General features: G+C 35.8%; 2 protein-coding genes across 4 annotated transcripts in view; both read left to right on the forward strand.

Annotated features, from left to right (window-relative positions):
* The window catches only part of LOC111507278 (zinc finger protein rotund), a 312,056-nt gene that overhangs the window by 180,153 nt on the left and 106,818 nt on the right, over positions 1-25,085 (forward strand). The gene's annotated exons all lie outside the window — the stretch shown is intronic.
* Positions 18,493-20,019, forward strand: LOC141484945 (uncharacterized). Its single transcript, XM_074180694.1, has 3 exons — positions 18,493-19,015; positions 19,075-19,296; positions 19,354-20,019. Exons 1-3 carry the CDS (start codon positions 18,965-18,967, stop codon positions 19,999-20,001), a joined length of 921 nt encoding a protein of 306 aa, XP_074036795.1. The 5' UTR covers positions 18,493-18,964; the 3' UTR covers positions 20,002-20,019.

A 25,085-nucleotide genomic window follows, 5' to 3' on the forward strand; every position in this document is an offset into this window, starting at 1 on the left:
GCTTGCCATGGGCGCAACATATAATTCTTGGTTCATTGCAGGTACTCGGGGTTGATGATTTTTGGAACCAGCGGTCACTCATCACTGCGGAAATTGGTCCTTTAATAATGATCTTAGCTCGCCTTGACACTGTATCGGATCTTCGGGTATAGGGCCTGGCGTACAAATCCCTTTGAAATGATAATGATGAAGATAAGATAGTTGAGAATCAATTTATAGATTCTGTGGCTGTTGATAGAGATTACGCTGATGAATAAAGCCAATTTTGAACAAAAAAACGCGTATTCTTTCTTCGTCCAGGAACAGCCCATGTGTTATTACAAAGTTGTTTCATACTAATACATTATACTCAGAGTTCAACTATTGAGCCCATCAAAATTTATCGGAGTGAATTTCTCAAGTGGGTCGTTAAGGTTGCATTTTTCTTCACAGTCATTCACTCGAATTCATTACCGGCAGATCGGAACAGATTTTTTATCGTGTTGATATTCTTAATCTGATGTTCGTATACGTCTGTTCACACTAGAAACTCCTTAATTTCTAGGAAGAGACACATATGGCCTGCATGATTGTCGATGCAGTGGACCAAATGTGCCGTTGTCGTCGAGGTATTTGCATGTTATGAGGAGATTTCAGAGTTTTGTGGACGGGTAAATTCATATACAGGGCGTCCCAAACAAATATTTATAATATAAGGGTTTAATAGTATTGAAAATTATGGATCTCGTAAATTTTAATTGATTAGAAAATGTCATCCTCCACTACAAAAATGAGGAAACATAATTGGAAGTTGCGTAATAATTTGAAACGGAATCCTGTGGTGCTGTGTTACTGATATACCTTCAGATATATTTTCGAATACATGACAGTGATGAAGTGAATACTACTCATGTCAATTGTGACAATAGATTTCTGAATTGTTCGTGAAAGCCATGTAGCTTATATCAATTCAACTCAGTTGAATATTGCGTATTTTGAAAGAATCACCGTCACTACGAAGTCCATCCAATCATGAACTGAACGAGAATGATTCTGATCACAGAAGCTAATACACTTTTGGGTGAAGCATATTATAACAGACCTGCTGATATCAGGGTCTGGAAAAACCACAATTACCATGCCCGCACTTAATATCCAAGAAAAATTAACGTTTAGCCAGGATTCACTGATGACAAATCGCTGAACCATATTTTTTGACACCGCGTTTGAAATGATTGAGAAATTTTGTAGTTACAAATTAGAGAACACTTTTTTTCGATGGTATAAGCAAAATATAGCGGAATTTTTAACTAATATTTGAGCTTTTTTAATTTTTTTTCAATATTGCCTACTAACAAGTGTAGCAGTAGGCAATGAGAAAATAAAAAGCTTCTGTTACTTGTATTTTTTCTAATTTATAAAATAGACAATATCCATCCATATTATCCATAAGAAATATCTTCAAAGTAATTTTTATTCTTTCTTCAGTTTAATTTCTTAACAAATAATTTTTAATATATACGTGTTGTGAATAGGCAATAAATAATAATAATATTAATATTTCTCACAGGCTATGGAATTAATATTAAGCCCAGGAATGATACTCAGATATTTTGAGCTATTCAAAACAAAGTTTGAAATTTTTCTCAATATTCTACTCCATAAGGAGAAACTCAGTTCAAGGGAAACCATGAAAAATTCACATACTATCATTTTCTCTCAGAAAACAGATTATGAACGAAATTTTTCAACGCTGATTTTCACTCTTAAAATAACTTTTATTTCGTATAAGGAATCACATGTTGAAAGGTTAATCCTTAGCTCGCACAAGTTTCGACTTCTGAGGGTTGTCGTTCGTAGGGGTGCGACAGCTAGTTAACGTAAAAACAGATTTTTTTTAAACAGAATATCGCGACTTCGAAAATTCGACCAATTTTCGTTTGAATGTGATGGACAATGTTTCATGTAGAATTTTACTATTTCAAACTTCCATTGTCTGAAATGATATAGTAATAATAATTATATTTATTTGTAGTTTCTTATCACATATAAATACAATAAATATCTAATCTATAAAAATCATGAGAAAAAACTACAAATGAGGCTAGAAACAACATGTACCGAAAGGGTACTGGATCTAAGTTCTAGCCTTAAGGAAAAAAAAAGTAAACTAGAGGAAAAACCTAGAAAAAAAGAAGAGAAAAAAAAAGAGGAAGGAGCGAGGGAGAAGAGGGAGAGAAAAAATGTTGAATGTTATTACTGAAACATTTTCAGAAGTATAAAATCTATGAAATCGATGACTTTCTGATTGAGCAGTGATTTTTTGTAACAGCACTTTAATAAAAACTTTATATTTTTGTTTTATATTATTATACAAACTATATATGATTTAAAATATCTGAAAGAACAAATAAGGTTAGAATGAATAGCTAAATATCAATTACCTATATATTCGAGCAATAAAACGTTGAATGAAAATACAATAAAACGAATAAAATAAAATAATTAAGATAAAAGATGAAAATTATCACAGAATAAAAATAATTGAAAAGAAACAAAAATAAACAAAAAATTTAAAACAAAAAACTGAATGAAAAAAAGAAAAAAAATTTGGTTAGAAATCTCTTTAATTTTTCAATTTCCTTTTTTTAACTTTTGCTAATTTTTAATTGCATTCTTTATTTTTTTCATTTCTTTTTACTCTGTTATTGTTTTAATTTTGTATCTTGCTCATTTTATTTTATTCGTTTTATTGTATTTCCATTTCACTTTTTATTATCTGTATAAAATTGATATTTCAGCTATTCATTCTAATTTTATTTGTTTATTCATATATTTCGACCTAATTTGTTACTAAGAGGACTTGATATAACAAAAAATGTGATTTACTATAATGTTATCGTTTGAAGTTGCCTTTTTGGAAGTCGAACGACTAAAATGAATTTAATGGCCTGTATAAATCATTCGCAAAAGGGAAGTCTGCATTTTTTTCCTGAACAAAATTCAATCTGATATCAAAATGAAATGGGGTTGCGACTCTAATGTAACTTAATAAGGCAAGTCAGCGAAATTACAAAAAATTGCATTGTCAATTATAACAGTAACACATATATCCATTCATCCGTTCAGGCATTTCCAACGTTTTTTCTCCATTCACAAATAGCTGGGTAACGTTCAGACTGCGTAAAAAACAAAGCATGCAAAATAACACCTTAATTTTTTTCCACCGCCTGAAAAAAACGGGTTCAAAGGGTTGCACTACAAAAACTTAACGACCAAATTTTTTTCCACTAGCTCCGGGCATCGGAAGGGAGACGTAACGTAAGCCTGTCTCTCTCTTCCACCGTATAATTATCTCGGAAAGAGGAGGAAGGAGCCGATTGTTTCGTAATTTTTCGAGAAGCGGGGATGGCCCGAGTTTTTCACACACTTCTTTTGCATATGAGGATGCGTCTCACGTCGCTCCTCAAAGGGTTTAATGAATATCGTCGCGGTAATCCTTCTTTTATTTTGGTGCTTTTCTAAAGAGGGTACGAGCCTAATCTGGTAATTACCTATGCAGAGCATACTACGGTGCATTACGGCCACTTGAGAAGACACTATTTTGCATTAGACAATGCGGTTTGTCTTTGGCAGCATAGAAAGGTACTGTTCAATTTTTTTTTAACATTGACAGTCGCACATTTCTACGGTTAGTGTAGAATTGTTTGGCTTCAGGAGTAAATCGATTTGATTGAGAATGTTCAAAAGAAATTCTTAAGGAATTGTGAGATTCACTTTGGTATTCAAGGAAATAAATATGAATACAGTCAACTCTTAACCAAGATAAATATAAAATCATTGTCAGATAGGAGAATTTCTATGAACTTGAGTCTCTTCAAAATAATAAATAGGGAGATAAACTGCTCAGAACTACTTCAATTAATAACTTTTCATATCTATTTATTTATTTATTTACGGCAATGCCAATTTTTTACAAGATAATTAACAAGTTCACACATATGTATTTAACAGTAATCTAAGCTAGGTTTAAGGAAAAAATATATAAAATAAAATAAAAGAAAATCGTAAAAATAAGTTAATGATTTACAATCTTCTCACAGTCTTTTTGAATGTTATCAAAGAAGAATTGAAAAATTCTAACTCTACATTGTATGTATTTGCAAGTCTCAAAGTCTTGCAGTAGATTTATATAAAACCAGCGAACAAAGTTGGATAAATCGTCCTGTATTAATTCTGTATCAGTTGAGTCATGAATAACTTTAAACGTCTTCAGATCATCATCAAACAAGAAATTGACTATAAAAAATAACATCTTTCAAGTCATTTACAAATAGGTTGAAAAGCAATGGCCCTAAATGAGAACTCTGTGGTACACCCGATGAATCTGTAATTGAGGAAGATACTGAGTTACCATATTTTACAAATTGTACTCTGCAGGCTAGATAATTTTGAATCCATTTCAGAATGTTTTCTTGAATACTCAAAGCGTTTAGTTCATGCAACAACAAATTGTGGTTTACTCGCTCAAATGCCTTTGAAAAATATATGTAAATAGAATCCATCTGGTGTCTATTTTCAAAGGCATTTATTATACAGTGTTGATAAATGAACAAATTTGTGCTGGTAGATCTACCACCACTGAATCCATGTTGTTGATTAGTGATAATATGTCTACAATCCCATGTTGGCTTTTTTGTAATTAGGCTGTCTAACAATTTGAGTAATTCTGATTGATTATCAAACAAAAAAATACGAGAAATCCTGACATTTTTCATATAAATTTTTTCTATACCAATTATGCTTTGAACAGTCCGATTCCTCGTATTCTGAAGCTGGGAAATCAATATCATAATAACTGAGATCTGTTTAATTGTATCACTTTAGGTCTTTGAAAATCAACTGAAAATGCTATTGCATTTCCGAAGTTTTTCTTTACCTTACCATTTTCTTTGTAAGTATCAGATTTGTTACATCTTTTTTCTAGTAAGTACCAGGATTGTTTCATCTTTTAGTAATATAGTCACTAGACATACGGATTTATTAATATTTTGTATTTCACACTTCGCTAAATGTTTTATATAAGTGTACATTGTAATGTAGACATCAGACATGATCATTCAAAAATACTTTGTAGTTCTTCTTTGTTGAATGTGTTTTTGTAAATTGGCTTTGCCAGTGAATAAATAAATAAAAAAGTTTTGAATTTTACTCGTTCGGACTACCATTCTTATATGATTCTAATATGATTGGAAATCTATGAGAGAAGAAAGAAAATTAGAATGAAAAGCTAAAATATCAATTATATAAATGAGCGATAACACGTGAAATGAAAATACAATAAAATGATTGCAATAAACAAGATAAAAGATGGAAAATTACCACAGAGTAAAAAGAAATAAAAAAGACTGAAAATAACAATAAGCAAACAATTAAAAAAGAAATAAAAAAATTACAAATCAAGTTACTTCACAACGTTTCGATTGTTAGTATCTTCAGGTGATGACATCACCCGAAGAGGTGATTTGAGTATTTTTTTGTACATTTTGATGGTGCTTGTCGTCCAGAATACAAAATTTCAAATTCATAGCATCTACCGTTAACAAGTTACGCAACTTTTAGACTACCCGTTTTCCGAAAGCCGGTGTGATGTCACGAGATATGTGCGAACAGCATCTAAACTGCATCGAAACATTTAATGTTGAAAATTTGAATGAATATGTAGTTCGGTCCAGACAAGTTTTAATGAGGCAGATACTCGTGCAACTGATTTACCAACGGTGGACCATGCTCATGGAATATTTCAATGAGAATAAGGGCGTAATTTTTTATCAAAGAACAATATTATTAGTAAAACTTTGAACACCCTATTATTCGGAAAAGATGCAAGTTAGGACATACGTTCATGTGAACTTTTTTCATAAAATATCGAAAAAAAAGCGATTTATTTCCAACAGGAGTACCCAGTTACAGGAAATGCTATATTAGAGTATATTTGAAATAAATATTAAAAACAATGGAATATAGAAATGTATAAAAGTAAATGCTAAAACGAAGTATATAAAATATTCGTATACGTAGAATTTCAAAAGAGGAATGACAAATTGATTATATAACACAAACAGTTACAAATCATGCAATGTAGTAGTACTGACAGAAATGTTATTTATATTATTATTAAAAGTGATACCAAGGCGTTCAGAGAGTCTAAATGAATATCGCAGTGTTCACAGATTTTATTGAAGCTACTGCACATAAAATTCAATGGTGATCGTAGCATAACATTTGTGCGTGATGCTTCGCAATAGAATTTCAGATTGTGTTGGCCTTCATTTCTTGGTACTGAGAAATTGATCTCGGGTAAAAGAACCGTACTGTCAATATTGTTGTTTAGTAATTTATGCAGGAATTTTATACCAAGGATAACTCTCCTATTTTCCAGAGATGTCATATCAAATCGTGTCAACAAAATGTTATGATCGATGCCTCTCGTGGGGTATTGACCATCAACTTTAATACGTATTTTGGGAACTTCCTCTGCACGCTCTTAATTGATGTTTTTTGGTAGTCGTAAACTGGATTCCATACCACAGAGCCGTACTCTAACTTAGATCTGGCATACGCAAAAAATATAGCAATTGCAAGGTGGCCATACTTTTGAAGTTATATAACAAGTAACAAGAAAATATAACAAGTAATCACCCTGTATATTCAATGAGTTTTAGTGCACCGCCAAAAATGACTTTGAACACTTCCAACATAGTGTGTAGTTTACAACCTTGACCCCTGAAGATTCTGTGACAAAATATAGTTTGAAATGTAGACACAACTCAACTTTTTGAAGGACCATTGACGTATCAGAAATCTATATTTTCATATTGTGAAATTCTGCAAATGAGGTGACAAGAAGATTTTCAATTCTTCATATGTATTCTATTCAGAAAAATCTTGACCACCTGTTTCACATTCAAAACAATAGATGTTTCATGAATACCAGTATTTTTTTTGTTTATAAATTTATTAAAGAAATATGTTGTGTTTTTTCTCACATCAATCAATGGAACGGAAAACTTCCCTATGAGCCGTTATCCTCCACCTCTCTACAACGGGTAATATGCAAAAATGTCAATTTTTCATTCGGTTCCAAATAGTTCCCAAACCACTTATCCGAAAAAAAAGTGCCTCCTTATTCAAATTAGTCGCAGAAAAAATCACACCAGATTCAAATGCTCGAACGAAAAAAAAATCGAAATACTTTGCAAAACCTAAGATTAGTTGAAGTAGCAGAGGTATTTAACCCCATCTTCGTGTCTCTCACTCTCAGCAGGGCGTCGAAAGTAAGGGTGAAGGGTTCCAATTTACATAATCGCTCTATTATCATATTTGGATGTGTTTTGGTTTTTCGAATAATGTTCGTATCGGCTTTTCGTACTCGGTCGAGTGTGAGGGATTGTTTTATTTTCGGGTCTATTATTAGATGAGGTTGGATTGAGAGATTACCAATTTTGTCGAAGACGAACCTTGAATGGCAAAGATTGGGGTTGTTGGTAACTGCGTTTCAAGCGATGTGTGTAGCACAATACGTCTGGTGTTGGGAAAAAACCTCGTGTACAGGATGATTCATTCAAACTGTTCAACCTACATTATAATTTTCAATTTTTGCGAGGATTATACTATTACAAGGGCATACAACGGGAAAAACAAGCCTTCAAATTGATAATTTCAAAACGTAACTAGAGAGAATGTTTTTTTGAGAGTGACGCAAGTTATTCTTGACATATAAAGATTATGTTTGTTTAAAAATGGTTGAAAATGTTTCCTGCTCAATTTTAATAATTCAGACTTCCATTGTCTAATATAATGGAAGTCTGAATTATCAACGTACATATGTTGTACAATACAATGTACAATACAGATGTTTTCCACTTAGTGTAGGATAGTGGAAAACATATGTATACCTAAAACCAACTCACCTGGGACAGCATCTGAATAACGAATCCAACCACCATAAATCTACCAAAAAAGGAATCCACTCTTGGAGAAGGAAGGTCTCGAGAAAGAACTAGACATCATCAAAAATGATCTTCAACGGAATGGCTATTCCAAAGCGATGGTAGAAAAGACTTTGGCTAGAAGACAGCAGGAGCCTCGCAAGGAAGAGAAGCCATCACAACCAGTGCTTGCACTTCCCTACATCAGAGGATTATCGGAGAGGATAAGAAGAATTGGTTCCAAGTACAACATCAGAACCTGCTTCAGATCCGGAAATACCATCCGTAGCATCCTCACGGAAACCAGGCCACCAAACGCGGACTGCGATTCCAAGAATTGCATTTACCGGATACCCTGCGAGTACGGCAAATCCTATGTCGATAAAACTAGAGGCCATTGAAAATGCGAATTGCTAAGCTCAAGAGAAACACACAGCGAGGAGAAACCAGCAAATCGGTAATAGCAGAGCATAATCATCAAGTGGTCATAAGCTGAGAGGAAGGAACACTGTTTTAAGAGGAAGTTCAAAGAAGCTACATCTATGTGGTACGTAACATATGTAAACCTTCAACCAATCGGAAAAACGGTCAAATCCCACTATACCGGTGAAGCGGAGAGAGGAAAAGGGGGATTGGTGAAAGCGTTCGAAAGAACTATAGATAATTATGTTTCAAAGGAATAGTCCCGTCATCCCCCGAAGACGATTGTGGATGCTATCAATCGAAACGTTGTGAAGTAACGTAAGTAAGTAAGTTTCAAATCTTTCGAATTTTTTCACATATTTCTTAAATTTTGTTAATTTTTTTATATTTTTTCAATTTCTGCTCACTTTCAATTTTTATTGTTTTCCATTCATCTTTAATTTGTAGTCATTTTCATGTTTTATCTTGATTATTTTTTTTTTCATTTTATTGTATTTTCATTTCACGTTTTATTGCTTAAATATAATTGATATTTCAGCGATTCATTCTGATTCTATTCGTTTTTTCATATATTTCGAATCATATTAGACAATGGAAATCTGAACTAGTAAAATATATAGATTATCACTCCCCTGAAATAAAAAAAAAACTTCTCAAATGAATCAATTATGAAGCAAATTATTGAGTTTACCCACAAATGTTATGTCGTTAAAATTAAGGTATGGATTTATTCAATTATTTCAATAAGTTTTGCCTATTTCATTCAAACTGCATTGCCTGAAATTATTCACAATCAAAACAAAAAATATATGAATTTTGAATGGGAATAGGTATACTTTTTTATCGACCTTTTTTGGGTATTTGTTACCCTCCACAATGTTTCGGAGGCCAAAATCTGTCTCCGTCTTCAGAAATGGACAAAAAATTCTAATATATTGACAGTTATTCCTTTTTGATTGTTCATTTCTTTACTTCTTCGACAGATATCAAAGGAAATAAACAATCAAAAAGGAGTAACTACCAATATATTAGAATTTTTTTGGCCATTTCTGAAGACGGAGGCAGATTTTGGCCTCCGTAACATTGTGGAAGGTAACGAATACCCAAAAAAGGTTGATAAAAAACTGATTTTCCTCCACAAAAAATTACTTTCGTTGAAGGTATACTTTCTTTGATTGACGTTGAAAATAGGGGGAATGTATAAACATTACAGTACATGTTAGAAATTTCACTTGCTGTGAAAAAAAATTTACGAAATTCATCAACTATGCTTTTATGTAAATACATCAAAAAATCACACTGAATAGCGTTAAGAACGCTTGATTTCATAACGGAATTTTTGTCTGTTCTCTTTTTTAGTATTTACTGATGGAAACTGACCCATCATCTGTTTCTAAAATTTGTTAAACCAAAGGTGTTCACGGATTTATAAAAAATGCTTACTTGATTATTCAAAAAGTATTCATGTCGTGAGTGTTTCATTTTTTGACTCGAATCCATTTTCTCAAACTAAATCTCGTTGCTTTCTTTTAGAAATCAAACATAGAATGTATATTGCGTATCACAAACCAAACACATTTTATAGTAACTATGTAGTTTTAACTTCAAAATTATAAATATCTCCTAACCCAATAACATGATGCCTCGCGAAAAGAAAAATAAATAGACCCTCACTAGTCATGCAAATGCGACTTTATCAACGACTTTAGACAAACAGGAAGATAGATGATGCTGCCATTCATTTGCATCGTGAGAAAGCAGGTAAGAGAATGGCTTGGGACAAAAAAATCGTGTAAAAACTATGCATGGGGTATTCATTCACAGATACAGACAAAAAATTAAAGGGTTGCCTTTTTGTTTAATATCCACGAGTGGTCGAAAGATGAGGGGTATATGCAAATGGTTTTTATGCTAGATGAAAATGCGCTCATACGATTGTCTTTTTGGCCGTTAGATTTTTATATATATTTTTTTGTACTGGTTGCAGGTTCGGTAACCCGGCTGTTTCTGTGGCGGATTTTTTTTGATAAGAATTTTTTTCTGTTTTGGAAATCACCTCCCACTTCGACTCCAAATTACTCACGATTAATTTCGATAAGACAAAATGTCTTTTCCGTTTTCAATCACCAAAACCAATTTTCTGGATAATTCACATCTATCATTCACCGACAACTTCACTATACCCATAATCAAAAACATAAAATACTTGGGAGTCTACTTAGATAGTCACATGAAATTGTACACTCACATAAAAAAGCTCGCTTTCACCTCATAGCAAAGTTTAAACATATCAAGAAATTTCTTGAAATATACTTCACAATAATCAAATTAACGGACTCGACGTACTCCAGAAATGGATACTAAAGATAATATACTGGAAAAATCGATATTACTGGATCCCCGCGATTAGTGGGCAAACTGGACGATTTGCCCACTAATCGCGTGCCGTTGCACACCCGTGGTGGATTCAAATTATGGAGCGATCCAATTTTCAGTTGTGAATTAAGCGGTGGCATGCCTGATAAATTTCAAAACTCTGTTAGATAATTCGCAGTTTCAATGGCATCGCAAACTGTATCTACGCTTGATGGATAAACAATAATAGTGGCCGAAAACTGTATAGGGAGTGGGAGAAAACCTATTGTGTGAGAGAGACAGGAGACCGGCTTCGTTCTCATCTCTACTTCGTGCTGTTTACTGAGTGAGAAGTGACATTGTGGTAGATGCCTGGCGGGAATAACTGATCTATGATCAGGGTTAAAAATCGCAAATTACTAAAAAATAGGGGTTGGTGATAAAAATTGATACAATTGTCGTTTTAAGTATTTAATATAGATTAACTTTGTCTTTGACACTGAGTAATTTGAAGGAATCGTTCAAAAGTTATCACAATAAGATTAACTTGACGCAACGCAGTAAGCCATTACGCGTCGCGTCTACTGTAAGATGACAGGGGACGATGCGTGGGGGTAGAGGGGCAGTCTAAGCAATGAAGCGCCATCGCCGAGACACGAACGCGGGCAAACGCGTGAGTGCAGACGTCGTTAACACTTGTGTTGGTTTTGCGCCTTTTTTTATAGGTAACATACTTCAGTTCTCGAAGCTAATCATAACAGTGCAGTTGGCATAATTTTTTTGCTACTGTATTTTTGAAGTAAAAATAAAAATTACTAACTGCTGCCCGCTCTTATATTAACGTACAGCCGAAGCTACTGAACTAAGATTCTTGAAATATGCAGGTAGGTTCTTTGTATAGCGTAAATAAGCAGCAAGAAAAGGAATCAGGAATTTCCACACCCAAGAGGGAAATATAGGGATTCAAAGATTGTATTGAATTTCGTCAGTTTTGAAGTTGGAATTCTGAAGTTTTGGGTTAATAAAAATGATTTGTTTAAAATGGTCTGTGATGAAACTTAATGTTGCAAACCAAATTCTACAACTAGTATATATATATATATATATATATATATATATATATATATATATATATATATATATATATATATATATATATATATATATATATATATATATATAATTTCAAAAAACTGTGACACGATTGGCAATTGGGCAATTGATAGATATATATTTTCATTTATTATCTGTTTATGTTTTTTCATTGAGTTTGCTGAACTGAGTATTCAATATAAGTCACTCGAAGGGATTCAGTCATAAAGGATAATTACTGTTGAGGATTATTTTACAGCATCTCTCGTACAACCGAACTTGAAATTTCAATGTGCTTTCGAGGAGTTGTTTGTCTAGGAGCGTTTATGTAAATTCAATGCAAATAGCCGAAGTGCCAAATATGCTTATTAAAAAGTAGACAAATGGAAGATGGATGATTCTGCCAGTGCATCGTGAGAAATGCAGGTGAAGAAAATAGCGGTAGATAAAAATTATTAAGGGTTGCTAGAGACGAGATGAATAAGTTCCAGGGGTTCTTTTTTTGTTTAAGATTCCAAATTATAGTGATTTGCATAGCGACAACGGATTAGGTGCATTCGTAGGGTAAAGAAGCTAGGACTAACAGGCAAAGACTGATGAGGTCGTAGTTTGCAGAAGAAAGTTGTTTTTTTAGTTTGAAAAAGTAAACAGTGAAAATTACAATGTATGTAGTAGTATGTAGTATATATAAAATATAGTTTCTGCCTGTATTTTCTCTCTGCTGTTTTTCTAACCTGGTAAAACGGCCGTGTTAGTATGGCCCACTTCGTGTTCCACAAGCACAATACAAAATAGTTGATATAACTCAGCTCTTAATTCAACACCATATTGATTGATTCTAAGGCGATACGAATTTCGACATTTAATGATGGTGAATCAGATCACTGAAGAGCGAAAACACTTCAGAATCAGACTTCTCAATCATTCGAGAATGTAATGGCATGTTCTGGTTTTTCTCCGACGAGTTGAGTGACACAAACCAAAGTCAGATATGCACCTCGTGTTCTTTGAAACAAGTTCAAATATCTCGTGCAGTTTGACCAATATATTTCTTGTTGCATTTCTCACAACTTAGTCTATAATTCCAAAACTTTCAGTTCTCACTACCAGGACCACGGTACGTCCTAATTACATGTATCATAAGAGAAGTTAATAAAGGTATGACGACAATAAGTAAAAAGCATTTGAATGATGTACTTAATTTAATGAAACCCCAATACGCATTTATTGTATCATGATCATCGAGATCAATGATATTTTGATAAAATAAAACTACGAAATACGGCAAACCGCCATGATATCTTGAACGCCAATCAGATCGTTCGGAGTTTTTATTGATGTTTCAATACACTGAGGGATTAACACAACCTAAACATTTTTGAATTCATAATTAATAATAGTTTTCACCAAATTTCTGAAAGAGCTTCTATTCTACTCGAACGTGACGTCACAATCGATGGCACGATACTTTGAAGTGTTTTGGTGCGAATTTTAAACTTATAAATCAAAGTGTATGTATTTTATACAAAACTTTCGCGTTGTAATTATGATATATTTCCCAACATTATGAACAGTATTCCAAAATATGTTATCTTCCCTATTATGGTGTCTTGCACTGAATATATGATTGAAGATCATGTCAGGTCAATTATAAAAAAAGTATCTGACAATAAAGTGATAGACCAATTTTGATTCAATAAATTCCATGAAACTGAACAATCAAAATTATCTGAAATTCAAATTTTCATGCAAAACATTGAAACGATTGTAGATATACACTTAACAAATAGTCTACATATTCATTATTTTTTTTACCTTTATAATTCATTTCCGTTTATATTTGCTAGTTTTTTATTGATTTTGTTTCTTTCCACTCTTTCTTGAAATGTATAGGTCCTTCCTAAATTTTGCTGTTTTTTATCAAATAATAATAATAATTATTTTTATTGATAGGTAAGAAAAAAATTACAATGTATGGAATACAATCAGGGCCGTAGCGAAAAGAAAAACCAGGGAGGGAAGGAAATCCAAATTTTTCCAACCCCACCAGCAAAATTTCCTAACTTTCGAAAAAATGAAAGCCGAAGGATTAGTTACTACTATAATATATTAATTTTCTTACTTAGCTATCCAAAGATTGGCAGAATGCTTATGCCCGTTAAGATATGCCCAAACAAAAATAAATTTTGGTAATTATAAAAATAATAATAGGAATTTTTCTTCTTTGGACCAAGGTCCTTGTTCTTCCACCATTTCCACCATGTATAGGAATATTCAATACAAATGAAAGGAAACAACACTTAAATAATATTGAGCTTATTGTTTTCTACTATTATTTTTTCTATCTTCACGGCCCGAAAAAGTTTTCAAACAACTCAGAACAAAGTATGGGATCTCCAAGTTATGCATGTTGGGAAATCCCAACCTTCTCCTGGTTCTTTTCCTTCTCTTATTACCTCTCCTTTTCTTTTCTCTCATTTTGATTTTTTTAAATTTCTATTCATTTTTTACTATTATTTTTTTCTATCTTCATGGCCCAAAATTTCCCAACTTTTCCCAACTTTTTCCCAAGTAGCAATAGCAGGGTGGGAGGCCCCCCCCCCCATGGTGACGGCCCTGAAACAATATATACATTCCACTCACGTACCTGTCAAAAGGCAGAATTCAATTTCTGATCTTGTTACGAATGACTCAACCTTCCATTCAACCTCGAAAAAAAAATGGTACATGCACAACATACGTAAATCCCAGATATATTTCAGTGCCAAATACACCAGAATCATTTCTGTTAGTACTAAAAACAATAAAAAAAAAACTAATGAAAATCAAACTGTATGAAATGCTCATTTACATCAAAATTATTTTATTGACAGAGAAGTTGAGGCAATTGGTGTTTCAGTAAGTAAATATTGAGTTTATTTCTATAGGTGAGTGATTTTAATGAATTGGGAATTCGATTATAAAGCCAAGCCAGGCCACATCATAAGAAAAGGATCCACGAAATAAACGTGGTTCTGTGGCGGGGTGTAGTTAATGTATGAAAAAAAATACCCATACCGCTTATGCAAGCTTGAATCGGTGTAGTTTATAATAAAAACGAATGTTTCCTGAAAATATATCCCTTTCTGTTTGAAGGTGATTGACAATGTTTCATGATGAATTTCACTAGTTCGGACTTCCATTGTCTACTATATAAAATGATTAGAAATCCCTGGAACAACTAAAAAAGAAGAATTAAAAATGAATAGCTGAAAATAACAATTATATTGAGCCAAATAAACCAGAAATGAAATAATAGTGCAATAAAATACAAGTAAAATAGTACAATTGAACAAAAATAAATAAAAATAAAGAAATGAAAAAAGAAAATAAAAATAAAAAGTGGAGAGATTCCAAGTCACGCTACTTCACGATGTTTCGATTGTTAGTATCTACAATCGTCTTCGGGTGATGACTGGATTGATTCCTCCGAGAGATGACTATTTATAGGTTGTTTGAGTACTTTCACTTATCCCCGCTTTCCATTTTCCGCTTCACTGGTTCCGTGGGAGATGACCGTTTTGGCGGGAGTTGGCCATTTTTCGCTTGATGATGGGTTTCCATATGTTGCGTATTTCTACGCTGGCTTGGTTGAATACGTTGTTGGACAACATGTATGCGGCTTCCTTGAATTTTCTCCTAAACCAATGTTCCTCTCTGTGCAAGATCCCAGCTCGGGACCACTCGTTGTGTTGATGGGTCCAAACATGGTCTGCTATTCCTGATTTGCTGGTTTCCCCTCGCTGTGTGTGTTTCTTGTGCTCGGCAATGCGAACATTCAAAGGCCTCTTAGTTTTACCAATATAGGATTTTCCGGACTCACAGGGTATACGGTAAATGCAAGTCTTGGAATCGCAGTCCGCGTTTAGTGGATAGTGTTACCGGATCTGAAGCAGGTTCTGATGTTGTACCATGGGAACCAATTCTTCTTATCCTCTCCGATAATCCTCTGATGTAGGGAAGTGCAAGCACTGGTTGTGACGGCTTCTGGTGAAGAGGACCAACACTAAGTGGGAAACATCGTATACCGAAAACCCACTCATACGGGACAGTATCTGAACCACGAATCCAACCACCATCAATCGATTAAAAGAGGAATCATCAAGACTCTATTAGACCGTGCTTTTGGGCTCTGTAATACGAAGGAAGGTCTCGAGAAGGAACTAGACATCATCAAAAATGATCTTCAACGGAATGGCTACTCCAAAGCGATGGTAGAAAAGACTGGCTAGAAGACAGCAGGAGCCTCGCAAGGAAGAGAAGCCGTCACAACCAGTGCTTGCACTTCCCTACATCAGAGGATTATCGGAGAGGATAAGAAGAATTGGTTCGAAGTACAACATCAGAACCTGCTTCAGATACGGTAACACTATCCGTAGCAACTTCACAAAAACCAAGCCACCAAACGCGGATTGCGATTCCAAGAATTGCATTTACTGGATACCCTGTGAGTGCGGAAAATCCTATATTGGTGAAACTAAGAGGCCATTGAATGTTCGCATTGCCGAGCCCAAGAAACACACATAGCAGACCATGTTTGGACCCATCAACACAACATCGAGTGTTCCCAAGCTGAGATCTTGCACAGAGAGGAACATTGGTTTAGGAGAAAATTCAAGGAAGCCGCATACATGTTGTCCAACAACGTATTCAGCCAAGCCAGCGTAGAAATACGCAACATATGGAAACCCATCATCAAGCGAAAAATGGCCAACAAAACGGTCATCTCCCACGGTACCAGTGAAGCAGAAAATAGAAAGCGGGGATATGTGACAGTACTCGAATGACCTATAAATAGTCATCTCTCGGAGGAATCAGTCCAGTCATCACCCGAAGACGATTGTAGATACTAACAATCGAAACGTCGTGAACTAACGTGACTTGGAATCTCTCCACTTTTTATTTTTATTTTCTTTCTTCACTTCTTTATTTTTATTTATTCAATTGTTCTATTTTTACTTGTATTTTATTTCACTATTATTTCATTTCAGGTTTATTTTTGTTAATATAATTGTTATTTTCAGCTAGTCATTTTCAATTCTTCTTTTTTAGTTGTTTCAGGGATTTCAAATCATTTTATATAGTAGACAATGGAAGTCCGAACTAGTGAAATATATCCCTTTCTATTGAATACAGATAATTTGCAACTTTCCCAAAGAGTGTTTATCAGTTACATGTATGTTGAAAATGTTACAGTTTTTTTCTTGAAAACAATGAATTTTCATTCCAGTAAATTGATTGTTAACCCTAAATGGCAGGTGACAAGGTTGTTAATTGAGGTAACAAACCTTGACCAGATAGGCCTACTCAAAATTAGCTCACAAAATGATTGACCACAAGAACCACTTCGTTATTCATGTTGCCATTGATGCATTTGAAAACGATTTAATTTTCCAACGACCAACTTTATTCACGGTTTACTTCCTACCCGCTTTCTCCTCACGAAAAAAACCATCGAGGCCGACAAAAAATTCAACAAAAGTCATACCCATCTTGCAGCCGTTGATACACGAAAAACATTTACATACACCGTAGAGAAAAAAAACAATCCCGTATGTCCTCAAGCAACGTGATAGACAAAAAAGCCTCACCCTTTAATTCCTCTTTATCTGTGCACATAACCCTTAATTTTTTATCTTCCGCTATGGCCTACCTGTTTTTCTCACGATGCATCATTTATCTTGTATTTTGTTTAATCGTTAATAAGCATTTCTGTCACGTCCGTATTTGCATACGTACGAGTCTCGGGGATGACGAATCTCAACCCCATCTCGGCACTCGCTGTATGCAAATATTTCTTTAGTTTTACGGCCTTCTCCACGGCCTTTGTGCATATGGTCCTTTAGTTTTTGCCATTATCTCAGGGATAAAAGATGATTTTAATTCGATTTATTTATGCATCGCTTGGTTTTCGTCAGGCTGGAGGCATCGCATTTTTTTGAGCTTGGGAATTTTTATTTTTCATGGGAAAGGGGTAGGGAAGGGGAAAACCAGTTGTTGCTCGGATGCGCTTTGAAGGTGTTTTTCAACTGGATTACTTCTCGAAGAGTTTTCATTTTGTGTTTAGGTTTTCTGTGTGAAACAAGCACACAGTTGGTTCATACAGGGTGTCAATTTTAAAACTAACAATGGGCTATGTCTCACGAACGAAAGCCGATATCGAAAAATGCTTGAAACCGTTTCTAGGATAGTGAGGGGGAACTAAAGTGACATGAAAGAGAACTCACCCCCATCAACCCCCTAGGCCCCACCCACCAAAACTCAAAAAGTTTAGATTGCAAACCCCTACTTGTGATACATCATTGAAAAGACTGTAAAAAATGCTATTCAATGCTATAAATAATAATTGTACAAGGTGAAGCAATAATTGTGAAACTTTGGCTTAGATGGAATATTTAATGAGGTTTTTGTTGAACTACAAATTAATCAAAAATGTCAATTAAGTAAATGCTCGAAGTGAGTTCCGTTGTTTTGTAAACAATAATACAGCCAATTGTCAAAGTTTGCTCAAACTTTAATATCAGCCGGCTTACTATAACTTTTTCATTTGTAATGCTACCTCCCGGACTATTATTTTAAATGATAAGTGTCCTTCGATACGTTTTTGTTAAATAATAGTTATTTATGTATCAAGGGAATTAGGAGGGCCTTAATTACCGATGGCAAAGTTTGCGTCCCGAGGGCCTCTGGCCCGAGGGACAGCAATTGCCTGAGGTTATTAAGGCTCATTAATTCCCGTGGTACATAGATAATTTTATTTCTGACCGATTTCAATAAAATTTTGTTCATTTTTGAAACGGAAAAATGTACCAATTCATTACCTTCCCGGTATATTTGAATCAGGTACCGTTGATTATAGTAGAGTTTTCTTGTTGCTAGGTTGTTGCTATGTTACTTGTTTATAAACAGAACTTTGTTATCAAGCTGTGTTTGCGGTGAAAACGTGTTTTCTACCCCAAATATAATGGAGGATATTTTGAAAAAAAGCTGAACAAGCAAGAGAATCATTAATTCCATCGAAAAGTGAAGCCGTATACCAAAAAGAATACAAGATATATCTGGACTGGCTGACACGGAAAAATGTTATGCCAAACGATGTCACTGAAACTGTATTTCTGGCATATTTTCAAGAACTGGTAAGGAATTTTCTATGTTTTTCGGTAGATTTGGTAGTAATTGTGTTTATTCGTTTCAGTCAGAAACGTATAGTCCGAATTCTTTATGGACTAAATGGTCAATGCTAAAATCGATGGTGACTATACATGAGAAACGAGATATCACCAAGTTCAATGAACTACAGGCTTTTTTGAAACGGAAGAGTAAGAGTTATAAGCCGAAAAAGTCTGCTGTTTTATCTCCTAAAGATGTTATCAGATTCCTAAAGGACGCTCCTAATGATATTCATTTATTGCATAAGGTAATTTTTTTCTTATTTTCCTTTTTGTGTGTATTTATTTCCTTTTTTTTGTTATAGGTTGTTTTGATTATGGGTTATTTTGGAGGATGCAGAAGTCAGGAACTTTTGAATATGAAGATATCGGATATAGAGGACCGGGATTCCGTTATGGTAGTGAACGTACCGGAAAGTAAAACTGGTGTATCGAAGAAATTTACAGTTGTGGATGAAAAAGAGTTCTCCGCTTTGCCTTTATTAAGACTTTATATGTCTTTGCGTCCTAAAGGTATTGAACGATTTTTTTTGAGCTTCCGACAAAATAAATGTACATCTCAGCCAATTGGAAAAAACATGTTTGGGAAAATCCCCAGCAAAATCGCAATGTATTTAGGATGGCCAAACTCATCTTCCTATACGGGACATTGCCTTCGTCGCACTTCTGCTACTGCTCTAGCCAATGCAGGAGCAACTATGACTAACTTAAAAAGACACGGAGGTTGGAAAAGTTCCACGGTGGCGGAGGGGTATTTGGAGGATAGCATCGAATTGAGAAATAAAACGGCGCGTATGTTGTCTACTTTGTCATCAGAAGAGGCAGGTACCTCGACTGTAGTGAACAGAAGCTCCAGCCATACAAAAGAAGAAATTGTTTCCAGTGGCGGAAGTAATTTTCAGGGAACATTTCAAAATTGTACATTTATTATTTGTAATGACGTGAATAAATAAAATATGGTTCAGTTTTCATTTCTATTTATTTTTACTTGTGAAAGGTAGAGGGAATTATAAAATCTATAATGTCCCAAGGGAGTTATGACCCTCTTTATTGATAGCGTAACTATGACGATATAAGCTTATAATATCCCGGTCAGAAATAAAAAACTTAATTTGTCGTTTCTGCAAAACAAGTTGGAAATATCTGTTTTTTGGGTTCCGTCAAAGTCAATCATTTTTGGCTTGTTTGAGACTTTTAAATGTCATTAGTTTTCATCATTTGTACGATCTGTACTGTCATTCAGCTGTAGTTGTCACGATGGTTGACAGTATACCTGAGCGCATGGAGATAATTTTCATATTTGCCTCCCAGAATCAGTGTTATTGAAAAACAGCTCAAATAGTTCATGAAAGACATCCGAACAAAAATATAAGTCACGTGTACGTCCGAGATTTAGTTGAAAAGTTTAGAGAAACTGGATCAGTGCAGAATAAAAAAAGGAATGCCCCAAGATAACTGAATGAAGCAACCCGAATTGAGGTCCTTGGAAATTTTGCAATGGAGCCTACTGCATCAACACGTTAAGTATCTGCAGTGACAGGACTTTCACATGAGTCGGTTAGAAAGGTGTTGAAATTACATAAGTTTCAACTGTGCAAAACCCAAATTCTTCAAGAACTAGGCGATGATGATCCAGACTGACGAATTGAGTTTTGTGAACTCATGAGTGAAAGAATTCGCAATGAACCGAGAATGTTGAAGAATATTTGTTTCAGTGATGAATGTACTTTTTTGCTGAATGGTAATGTAAATAAACAAAACTGTCGGTACTGGAGTGATGCAAACTCGCATCGATTCAGAGAAGGTCACACTCAATATCCTGAAAAACTGAATGTTCGATATGCTGGAAAACACCATCGAACCTTCAATTGTGCATGAATTAGAGAACCAAAGGGACGACACCAAGGCAACCTAGCTGTAGACGAATATTTGCTGCACTTCCATTAAGATGGAGCACCTCCTCACTATGCAGCTCCAGTTAGGCACTGGTTGGATACTAATTATCCAAACAAATCGATTGGAAGGAGAGGCCCCATTGAGTAGCCACCAAGGTCAACAGACTTGGCGCCACCTGACTTTTTTCTGTGGGGTCACCTCAAGTCAGTTGTTTATGAAACTCAACCTGCGTCACTTGGGGAATTGCGAGAAAGAATTACGCAAGCATTTCGCGCCATTACTAGAACAACATTTGCCAAAGTTCGTACAGAATTTGAAAGTAGGCTGTATTATTGTTTACAAAACAACGGAACCCACTTTGAACATTTACTCAATTGACATTTTTAATAAATTTGCAGTTCAACAAAAACCTCATTAAATATTACTTTTAAGCCAAAGTCTCATAATTATTGCTTCACCCTGTACAATTATTATTTATACCATTGGATAATATTTTGATTTGCAATTTAAACTTTTTGTGTTTTGGTGGGTGGGGCCTAGGGGGTTGATGGGGGTGAGTTCTCTTTCATGCCACTCTAGTTCCCCCTCACTATCCTAGAAACGGTTTCAAGCATTTTTCAATATCAGTTCTCGTTCGTGAGACATAGCTCATTGTAAGTTTTAAAATTGACACACTGTATATTATTTTCTCTTCTTTGTCAACTTTCACATGAAAGAATATTTGCTTCAATTGAAAACCGCAAAGTGAGATATATTTCAACCACTTGACAATCTTTCAACAACAATCTCAAAAGCATAAACTGAAAAAATGCTTATTGGCTTTCTGTTCTTCTATTTTCTGAAGTTTGCCAGATTTTTTGTATGAAGATGGCCATTTATGTAGGGGGCCAACTCCTTTTTCTTACAATTACAAGCTGTAATGCAATCCTACAGTCGAATTCAACCCAATTTGATTATCGTGGCAATGCAGAATTACCTGGAATCCCCCACCATTTTTAATCCAATATGGCGGTTACAAATTTCCAGGATTTATAATTTGGCAAAGATTGAAGGTATGGAGCATACAGAAATGTCGCATTAGATAAAATGAACAGACTAGGTTAGGTTATGTCCAAAGTGAGTGGGTCTATTCGACCCTCCACCGCAACCCGCAAGGGTTTATTGTGGCTCACACATATTGTATGGTGAGTGGTCTTTCAGGTCAGATGGTAAGGGTACGGCTCTACTTAACTCTAAAAACCCGATTCGGTCCCCAGCGGGGCAGGCACAAAGTATATGCTCTGCTGTTTCATCATTTTCATCAGAAACCACACTCACTGTCTTCCGACAGTCCGAGTCTTATTATTTACCCGCTCCGAAACAAAAATAATAAATTTCGAATTAAATATTCTGTTAAAACCGCATGTCGTTGGTGTTCAGATCTTCCAGTTCAGGCCAAAACTTTCTAATCATGGACCTACAGTGTTCGACGTTGATAGTAATGGCCTGGCCAACGATGTTCTCAAAGAAATATGCCTAAAATCCACACAAAACAGTGACTTTTCGGGATACATTGGCGATTCGACCATTTCGAATCCAGGCTTCCACAAACAACTTAGACTTTGTGAACCATGTTTATTTGTTAATACTATGTTTTATTATAACCTAACTGAATTATAACCTGACAAATGAATGTAATATCAATACAGTGTTAATATCTTCTTCATTCGGGTTTTGAAAACCGTCGTACTCTGGAACTGCATCCTAACGAGAGGCTGGCGTTAGGAAGCAGTTCCAAACTACGACGGTTTTCAAACCCAAATGAAGATAGTAACATAGTAATTTGATCTTAGTTGAAAAAACTGTGACCCAAACAAAAAGCTGTACAAACTTTCCCATAGAATTCACCAGTTCATGAGACTATTGTGCAGTATCGTTTAATAAATACATCTTCGACAATCATCTTAATATAACCTGGAAATTGATTCAATGGACTTTATGAACAATTTGCTTTCCACTGTTCAGTTATTTTCGAGAAGAAAGTGTAGTCTCATTGACGAATAATGTTTAAGTATAAGGATCTTCCTTCCAAATCTAGCTAGAGGCTGCTGCTGCTAAGGAAGATTGGGACACTGTTATGCATAAGTGTGTTAGTCTGCTCTGTTCCTTCAAAAATGAAGTGAGTAAAACTGCAAAACGAAGATAGATCCAAAGTGGGTGGGTCTGCCTGACCCTCAAATGTAACACGCGAGGTGGCTGATTGTTTCTTTCCAGAGAGTTCAACTCAGTTTCTTTCACACATCTAGACTTTCTCTCAACAAGAAAAAATCTGGCACAGTTTCCGACTGACAGGTATCTTTCCCCCACCTGAATATATGGAACAGTAGATTGGCTTTCATCCTTGCCCTTGTTGTCACTCTCGTCGAATATTTGCTTAGAAATCCCCCTTCGGACCCCCATATTACCCTTGACATTCCCCTCCGCATCGTTTTCTCGGTCATTCCAGCGAGGCGGACGGCTCGGCAGCAACCGCCAACGCAGTACCGATGAAAAAAGCACAACTCCAGCCGTTGCCGGTGTCTAGAAATCGATGATGATGTCCTGCCGAAGGATGTTTGACGTAACTCAGGTCAGGTACGGCAGGACTAGACGAAAAGGAGACGAAGAACTCGACGGTTGGCGGCCGGGCGAAAATCAATAACGACAGACACAGGAGGGGGCGGCGGCGGGTACTTTTTTCGATCTACGCTTGCGCGTTTTTCTGCTCGAAGCTGAAAAAAAAGATCAGTTTTTTCTTGGTTTTTTTCGTCGTTTGGTTTTTTCGTGCAGCGCGCGAGAGGGAGAAAGAGCGAGAGGGGGCCATAGCGCGAACCGTGAACGGCGAGCCGGCTAACGGCGGAGGCGGATTCGAAGAGGCAGCATGTAAATCCGTAGCGTCGAGAAATGCTTCAGGGAGTCCTCGATGCATAACTATCACTCAGCTAGGTGATGTCTTTCAATGCTGGCCTTTCTCCCCTTCAATCGTATTATACTAGTTCGATCATAGATATTTGCAAGTGTATTTATTGATACTATAAACATTTAGGTTCTTGAAACTGTTGTTGTTTCGGGTCTTTAGACCATCGTCTTCCGACGTTATATACTGGTGCGAGAGACTGATATTTACAGAGATCCTCCATGTTGTCGCTTCCAATATTGAAGATACATGCCATTTCCGGTGTTGAAAGCCCTGAGATCAAATCTTCCCCATCCTGTCGATGATCATCGTCGTTTTAATCAGGCTGGAGCCTTGCTCCCTTACCCTTTGGGCTGGTTTTCGTCAGAGGGACAAATGGGTCATGACTGATTTTTGATGGTGTTATGAAAGTCCTCAGACATCCTTACCGCCCTTCGCGGTGTACCCCTACCTGGCTGGGGTGAGATGGATGAAGAAATTATTCATCTGTTAACGGAGGACATAGAGGCCTCATTCGACAGAGTGTCGGGGCCTTCTGTATCGAGAGGGGTCGTCTACAGCGTAATCTATAGCTTCCCTGACTAACATTCCCCATCCTGTTACTATCTGCAGAGGCTAGAACCTCTTCCGTCCACCCCGACTCATTTCCGAGTGGTCCTCAACCTGCTGCTTAGCACTTCAGCAAGATTGAAATCTGACCTCTTGTGGTTGCAAGTCAGCCTTGGTATCGGATCATTTGTAGAACTGGACTCTACTGTGTGTGGTGTGTGCACGGTGGTACCCTGTACCTAGCTGGAGACGAGTGTCACGGACTAATAATATGTTTGAACTGGATTGTGTATTTGTATGTATCTGTGAGGTTTTTTTGCTGACGGGAGTCGCCGAATGACGACTCTGGAAGGTTGTCTCTGATTCTGCTTCGTCAACCTCATGTGCTTGTCCCTCTCGCGGAATCTAGAGTCGTCTCTGTTCGTTCCACAGTGCTGGGTGCTAAGATCCAGGTTCTTTGGGCATGTATCTGGGAGCGTTTAAGGCCAGCAGGCGTTCATAAACGTTTAGATCTGGGCCCAGGCAGTGAAGTAATGCCGAATTCGTGGAAGCGTGGCTGGAGAGGAAGGGGAAGCTACTTCTGACCAATCGGGGTTATTCGACTGGACCGAACTGCTCAGACGGTCCGGGTTTTCTCGCCGAACCGTCTAGTAACGC

The sequence above is a fragment of the Leptinotarsa decemlineata genome, unplaced genomic scaffold (assembly GCF_025532065.1).
Source record: "Leptinotarsa decemlineata unplaced genomic scaffold, Ldec_3_MD MMD2_P_RNA_scaffold_1, whole genome shotgun sequence".
NCBI classification, from domain to species: domain Eukaryota; kingdom Metazoa; phylum Arthropoda; class Insecta; order Coleoptera; family Chrysomelidae; genus Leptinotarsa; species Leptinotarsa decemlineata.

Coding starts and splice junctions, on each gene's coding strand:
- LOC141484945 (XM_074180694.1), top strand. CDS start 18,965: ATGCCAAACGATGTCACTGAAACTGTATTTCTGGCATATTTTCAAGAA. Junction 19,016..19,074: donor TGGCATATTTTCAAGAACTG/GTAAGGAATTTT, acceptor TATTCGTTTCAG/TCAGAAACGTATAGTCCGAA. Junction 19,297..19,353: donor ATATTCATTTATTGCATAAG/GTAATTTTTTTC, acceptor TTTTTGTTATAG/GTTGTTTTGATTATGGGTTA.